Source organism: Cebus imitator, unplaced genomic scaffold (assembly GCF_001604975.1).
Source record: "Cebus imitator isolate Cc_AM_T3 unplaced genomic scaffold, Cebus_imitator-1.0 Scaffold560, whole genome shotgun sequence".
In the NCBI taxonomy this organism is placed as follows: domain Eukaryota; kingdom Metazoa; phylum Chordata; class Mammalia; order Primates; family Cebidae; genus Cebus; species Cebus imitator.
The window spans coordinates 1006221-1014265 of NW_016107875.1; the positions used below are offsets into that span (position 1 = coordinate 1006221).

The 8045-nt window shown below is 36.8% G+C and overlaps 1 protein-coding gene across 3 annotated transcripts in view; it reads left to right on the forward strand.

Annotated features, from left to right (window-relative positions):
* The window catches only part of DLGAP5 (DLG associated protein 5), a 41799-nt gene that overhangs the window by 19004 nt on the left and 14750 nt on the right, over window positions 1-8045 (forward strand). For 2 of the 3 annotated variants that reach the window (XM_017515812.2, XM_017515813.1), the window contains 3 exons: window positions 1848-1933; window positions 3326-3486; window positions 5651-5755. In XM_017515812.2, the coding sequence (XP_017371301.1) occupies window positions 1848-1933; window positions 3326-3486; window positions 5651-5755 (352 nt within the window). The remainder of the gene's footprint in view (window positions 1-1847; window positions 1934-3325; window positions 3487-5650; window positions 5756-8045) is intronic. The other variant, XM_017515814.2, reaches the window with a different exon arrangement.

Below are 8045 nucleotides of genomic sequence, written 5' to 3' on the forward strand. Positions count from 1 at the left end.
GTCAGGAGTTCAAGACCAGCCTGGCCAAGATGGTGAAACCCCATCTCTATTAAAATACAAAAATTGCCCAGGTGGGGTGGTAGGTGCCTGTAATCCCAGCTATGTGAGAGGTTGAGGCAGGAGAATTGCTTTAACCTGTGAGGCAGAGGTTGCATTGAGCTGAAATCATGCCATTGTACTCCAGCCTGGGCAAGAAGAGCAAAACTATCTCAAAAAAGAAACAAAGTCTTTATTCAGTTTTTCCTACTAAGATAACTTGATTTTTTGTTTAGTTATTTTTAATCTCTGCATTTGGAGAGTTTTTTTTTTTCAAGTTTGTAGATTTTTGTAAAATACCTACAAAATTTACCATTTTAATCATTTCAGTGTACAGTTTAATGCTATTAAATATATTAATAATGTTGTATAACCATCACTGCCATCCATCTCCATAACTTTTCATTGTGAAACTGAAACTCTGTACCTACTAAACAATAATTCACAATTCCTCCCTCCCCCAGCCCCTAGTAAATACCATTCTACTTTTTGTCTCTATGATTTTTGACTCCTCTAAGTATCTTATATAAGTAGAATTATGTAGTATTTGTCTTTTTGTTACTGGATTCTTTCACTTAGCATAATGTCCTCAAGGATCATTCATTATTGTAGCGTGTCAAACTTTCCTTTTGAAGGCTGAATAATATTTCATTGTATGTATCTATCACATTTTGCTTATCATTTGTCTGTCATGGACACTTGGGTTGCTTCCATGTTTTAACTGTTGTGAACAGCTATGAACATGGGTGTATAAATACCTCTTTGAGACCCTTCTAAATTATTTTGGGTATATACCCAGAATTAGAATTGCTGAGTCATATGGTAAGTCTATTTTTAATTTTTTGAGGAGCTGCCATACGGTTTTCTATAGTGGCTTTGCCATTTTACATTCCTACCAACAGTGTACAAGGATTCTGGTTTCTCTACATGCTAGGATACTTTTCACATAGACACAGATTAAACGTTTTTTAGGCCTGGATTTCTCAACTTTGATACTATTGACATTTTAGATTTTATACTTGTTGTGGGTGTGTATCCTATACACTGTAGGATGTTTTGTGGCATCTATGGCCAATAGCACTCCTCCAGTCATGACAATGAAAAATATTTCCAAACATCACCAAATGTTACCCTAGAGGGGGGCAAAATTGGCCCAGTGAGAACCACTACCTTTAAGCAAGCAAAGCCTAATAATTAGAATCTGTGAGGCCCTATCACTGTAATCCTGGACTTAACAGTTTTTTGCTTTAATGTACTCTTGACAGTTGAGTTGGCTTTAGTTTCATGGACAATGCAGAGAATCTAATGCATGTTTAGGAATTTCCGACTTTGATCAGCCTCTGAAAAAGAAAAGAACAAACTAGAAATGTTAGCTTAAAAAATAGGTTCTTTGGGGTGGGAAGCTGGGGAGAGATAGCAAGGGGAGAAATGCCAGATGTAGGTGATGGGGAGGAAGGCAGCAAATCACACTGCCACGTGTGTTCCTATGCAACAATTTTGCATGTTCTTCACATGTACCCCAAAACCTAAAATGCAATAAAATAAATAAATGGGGAAAAAAAAAAATAGGTTCTTGGCATTATCCATCCACGTAAGTTTTAGGTGTAAAAAAGGATGTATATACACAAGGTATCAACTTGTATTTATGGATTTTAATATATCATGGTTTATAAATCAGTATCAACTTTGGGAAATTAATATCGTGCCTACCTTTTATAACTTCCTAATATTATGTATTATGTTATAATGCTAATACCTAGATACTAGTGTGAAAATCACTTGTAGAACTGAAATGTATGTCATAATTTTAGAAATATCCTCCAGTCAGAAACTGAGAAATTAACTTCACATTGCCTCAAGTGGGATAGGAAACTTGACTTGGACATTCCGGATGATGGTGAGGGAACATTTATATTTTTTGTCTTTGCTTTGCTTCTTTTATTATGGCTATGTTTCTCTGCAACATAAAAATATAGCATTGCCTAACATTATATTTTCATTATTATTCAAAGTAGCAAGAATTTTTCTTTTTTAACCTCATGTCTACAATAAAAAAGCAATAATTTTTTTTTAATCTCAATATATGTTCCCTAATATCTCTGTGCTAAAGTGATATATAACTTAAAAGATGTAAGTGATTAGAATATTGACTGTCATTCCTTTGACTTAGACATTTTTCTAACCAAGCAAGTAACAGTGAATATTATTGGCTTTTTTTGATATGACTTCATGGGTGATGTCAACATCTGTTATTATTTGTACAAAAATATGTTCTGAATGAAAATTACCTAAATTCCTGGGCACAGTGGCTCATGCCTGTAATCCCAGCACTTTGGGAGACCTAGGTGGGCATATCACGAGGTCAGGAGACCATCCTGGCTAACATGACGAAACCCCATTTCTACTAAAAATACAAAAAATTAGCTGGGCGTGGTATCACATGCCTGTAGTCCCAGCTACTCAGGAGGCTGAGGCAGGGGAATCACTTGAACCTAGGAGGCAGAGGTTGCAGTAAGCCGAGATTGCACCATTGCACTCCAGCCTGGGTGACAGAGCGAGAGTCCGTCTCAAAACAAAAAAAAAGAAAATTGCTTTAATAAATATGGAAAAGATTTTCTGAAGAGTTTTAAAATCTGACTTACTTGGGGATTGGGGAAGTTATTAGAAAGAATTATATACTGTCAGTATGAGGTCCTTCTTGGATAATTATTTGCAATGAGTTGTGTTATTTATTTACTTATTTCTAAGACAGAGTCTTGCTCTTTTTGCCCAGGCTGGAGTGCAGTGGCATGATTTTGGCTCACTGAAACCTCCACCTCCTGGGTTCAAGTGATTCTCCTGCCTCAGCCTCCTGAGTAGCTGGGATTATAGTCACCTGCCACCATGCCCAGCTATTTTAGTAGAGACAGAGTTTCACCAGGTTGGCCAGGCTGGTCTCGAACTCCTGACCTCAGGTGATCCACTCACCTAGGCCTCCCAAAGTGCTGAGTACAGGTGTGAGCCACTACATCCGGCTGACAGAGAGTTCTTATAAAGTACGAGGAGAAGTAGATTGTTATTTAGTATATAGCAAAAGGTATGAGAGTGAATATTGTTAATTTTGAGCAGGAATTGAAGCAAATAGTTAATACTCAGTATTTGTATGACAAAGTTTTGTGGTAGATATTTTTTGTTTTGCTTTAACAACCTGTAAGTCCTAGGATATTTGGGTGAAGTCTTACTGGTGGGCTGACTTGCAATGAATGTCTGTTTTGTCCTTTACTTTTAAAAAACCTCTTATTTCCTTCAGCTAAAGATCTTATTCGCACAACAGTTGGACAAACAAGACTCCTTATGAAGGAAAGGTTCAAACAGTTTGAAGGACTAATTAATGATTGTGAATATAAACGAGGTATAAAGGAGACTACCTGTACAGATCTGGATGGATTTTGGGATATGGTTAGTTTTCAGGTATGTGGTTAAATATTTCAAATATATTAACTTTGGACTTTTTTTTTTAAGTAGCAGGAGTAAAATGGGGTAATATTAGCTGCTTAGGTACTTGTAATATAAATCAGATGTTATAAAGTACCTTTATAAACTGTAAAACACAATCTAAATTTTATGGCTGATGTCTTCTTCTCCCACATATTGTCAGGATAATTTCTTTGTGGGTTGAAAACTGAGATTATTTTCAACTCTTGAATAGTCTATAATGATTTGACATATGAGAAATGAGTCAACTGGCTTTCGGTAGTCGAGTTCAGCTAGCAGTTACTGAGTTCCTGTTGTGTCTACAGCATTGTATTAGGAGTTTATAGAAGGGTTTGTTCCCTGTCCCAGAGGAATTTGTAGTTTGATTAGTGACTGAGATATAAAATATAACTCTAATGTAGAAAGTGCTATGATAGAAGAAATCACTCAGAAGAACAGTAAAGGTATGGGGGAAGATGACTCTAGCTTTTTGAACTTGTTTTAGAAATAAGCATATAAAATAGCATTTTAAGAACCAACAGCCAACAATAGACATTGAAGAAAGCTTCAAACCTAGCTAGGCATGGTGGCTCACGCCTGTAATCCCAGCACTTTGGGAGGCTGAGGCGGGCGGATCACCTGAGGTCGGGAGTTTGAGACCAACCTGACCAACCTGGAGAAACCCCGTCTCTACTAAAAATATAAAATATAAAATTATCTGGGCGTGGTGGTACATGCCTGTAATCCCAGCTACTTGGGAGGCTGAGGCAGGAGAATCACTTGAACCCAGAAGGCGGAGGTTGCAGTGAGTGAGCCAAGTTCTGCGCCATTGCGCTCCAGCCTGGGAAACGAGGAAAACTCCGTCTCCAAAAAAAAAAAAAAAAAAAAAAAGAAAGCTGTAAACCTAAAACAAAAAGGCCAAAGCAGACATCTAGGAAGAAAGCAATTTGGATGGACTTTTAAATGCAAGTATTAATATTCTCAAAGAGAATCCCCATGCCTCAGCCTCCCAGGTAGCTTGGATTATAGGCATGTGCCACAATGTCCAGAGACATTTACATATTTTTAAGGGACAGCAAAGCTGAGAGGATATGTGTGTATAAGTGTATAGCATGGAGACTCAAAGCATGGTACCAAACTGTTGACAATGGCTAACTCTTTGTAGGAGACTGGAAGTATCAGAAGGATGGGAATTACCTTTCCATCCTATTAAATATATTTGAATCTTTTAAAATGAGATTTTGTCAAGAAAATGAGAAGACAAGGCACAGACTGGGAGAACATATTTGCAAAAGATGTATCTGATAAAAGACTATTATCCAGAAGATACAAAGAGCTCTTAAAACCCAGCAATAAGGAAATGAACAACCCAGTTAAAAATGGGCAAAAGACCTAAACAGATACCTTATCATAGAAGATATACAGATGGCAGATAAGCATATGAAAAGATGCTCAACATCATATGTCATTAGGGAACTACAAAACAACAGTGAGATACTACCACATACCTACTAGAACAGTGAAAATTCAAAACGCTGCCAGCACCAAATGCTGGGGAGGGCATGGAGCAGTAGGAACTTTCCATTCACTGGCTGTGGGAATGCAAAATGTTAAATCCACTTTACAAGACAGTTTGGCATTTGCTTGCAAAACTAAACATACTCCTACCATACGATCCAGCAATTGCGCTCCAAATGAGTTGAAAACTTATGTCCATATAAAAACCTGCACACGGATGTTTTTTAGCAGCATAGCAGCTTTGTTCATAATTGCCAAAACATGGAAGCAACCAAGATGTCCTTCAGTGGAGGAGTGGATAAATAAAAATATAGAGAGAGTTTGTGTTCACATTGTGTAATTTAAGAAACAAAAACATTTGGGATATCTTTTCTGCCATTTTAGTCAAAAATAATCCAGGAGAGTTATTCATATGTGATATTCTTTATAGAGATTTTGGAGGTTTGTAAGATGAGAGACAACAATGAACAATTTTACCATAAAAATTATTGATCGAAACACTAAATTGAGGATGACTCAATCCAATTTTAATAACTCATCATTTCTGAATCACCATTCTCAATTTTTTTTTAATCTTCAGCTTGTTAGTTTATAAATTTAATATGCTTAACATTAGTCCGATAAACTTGTGTTTTATTAACAGATAGAAGATGTAATCCACAAATTCAACAATCTGACCAAACTTGAGGAATCTGGGTGGCAAGTCAATAATAATGTGAATAATAATACAAACAAAAATGTCTTTAGGGTAAGTTTGTGGGTTTTATATCTGAATTTTTTTTTCTAGTTAAGGGACCATTCTACATACATCCAAATTTCTAATACAGATTCTTCTAATAATTTCTTGTTTTTAAGTTTTAAAAACATTTAGCTTTAGATTTCTCATTATTTTGCAAAGCTGACCACTTTTGAAGAAAGCAAGGAAATTGATCAACATAAAATTTAGGATAGTTATGTCTAGAGAGAAGAAAGGAGGGGCTGTGATTGAATTGGGGCAACGAGGGCTTCTGAGTTATCAGATAGTGGATACATGAGCGTTGATTTCGTTCTTTAAGCTGTTCTTACACGTTTTGATATCATAATAGTAGTAGATCATTTATATAATGCTTAGTATGTGCCAAATATTATTCCAAGTACTTTACATATATTAGTGAATCCTTAAAACTGTCATATGAAATGGATGCTGTTATCCTCGTTGCTTTGTTAACATGATAAATTTTGTTCTTATCTGTTTCTAGTAATTATTTTTCTAGTAATGTTTTTGAATTCAAAGTTTTTGGCTTGGGTGCACACTTTTCAAACTGAACATTGTCAGTTTTATGATTTGAGAAAAATGCATATAGTTATAAACTCAGGTTGTCTAGATAAGTATTTTATTATACTGTGTAATCCAAATAAAAACTGTCTTGAATTCTATCTTAGGAGTTTAACTTGTTAAATTAATTTTTTTTAAAACCTTATTCAAAAATATTTTACTAAGCTAGGCACAGTGACTCATGCCTGTAATCCCCGTACTTTGAGAGGCCAAGGCGGGTGGATTACCTGAGGTCGGAAGTTCAAGACCAGCCTGACCAACATGGAGAAACCCTGTCTCTACTAAAAATACAAAATTAGCTGGGCACTAATTAGTGGTGGCACATCCCTGTAATCCCAGATGTTCGGGAGGCTGAGGCAGGAGAATCACTTGAGCCCAGGAGGCAGAGGTTGCAGTGAGCCAAGATCGTGCCATTGCACTCCAGCCTGGGCAATAAGAGCGAAACTCCATCTCAAAATAAATCTTTTTATTAATAAAGTCTCACAAATTAAATTAATTGAATGGATTTCAAAACTACTAAATAGTGAAGGATTCTACTTCATTATTAAAGCTACTGTGGATATTTCATATTAAGGATTTAGTACTGGAAATATTAATATCATCAGTGATGCAGATCATGGCTGTGTCTTATAGAGATTTGTAATTCTGCCTGTTATCAGCAGGTGTCTCTCTCCTTCTAGTTTATTTTATAGGTTACTGTTAAAATTATCAACAAATAAAGCTAATTTTTTATACTATACTTGAATACCACTCCCTACTACCTCTTATTTATTAATCCCTCATTCCATCGGTCTGTTATGTTTCTTCCCCCCTTTCTTATTCTGTCAGTCTGTAAACACGTTAAGTGTCTTATTGTTATTTTTTTTTTTTAAAGACGGGGTTTCACGTTGCTCAGGCTGGTCTTGAACTCCCGACCTCAAGCGAACCGCCTGCCTTGGCCTCCAAAGTGCTTGGATTACAGGCGTGAGCCACCACGCCCGGACATGTCTTATTGTTCTTTACATTAAAACAAAGCTGTAGGGTCTGCTTCTCCCTTTAATTATATGTACACCCCCATTTTTCTTTCTTTCTTCCCAGTCACTGACAAGCATCCTAAAATGTTGTCTGTACTCTATTATTTTTGTTCCTTTATTTTTCTAAATCGTTGCAATTCAGTATTCCCCTCTCTATAATTTTAGAATAGTTATCTAGATTATTAGTCCACTAGTTGGTTAAGTTATTACGCACTTAATTTTAAAATCTAACCTTTCTAGATCAGGCGTGGTGGCTCACACCTGTAATCCCAGCACTTTGGGAGGCCAAGATGGGTGGATCACAGGGTCAGGAGTTTGACACCAGCCTAGCCAATATAGTGAAACCCTGTATCTACTAAAAATAAAAAATTAGCCAGGGAGGCATGTGGTAGGTGCCTGCAATCTCAGCTGCCCAGGAGGCTAGGTAGGAGAATCCCTTGAACCTAGGAGGCAGAGGTTGCAGTGAGCCGAGATCATGCCACTGTACTCCAGCATGGGTGACAGAGTGAGACCTCATTACAAAAAATAAATAAATAATGAATTTAAAAATCTAATTCTTCTGCCGTGTTGCACAACCTTGGCTCACTGCAACCTCCGCTTCCCAGGTTCAAGTGATTCTCCTGCCTCCCAAATAACTGGGATTACAGGCACACACTGCCACACCTGGCTAATTTTTTGTATTTTTAGTAGAGATGGGGTTTCACCATGTT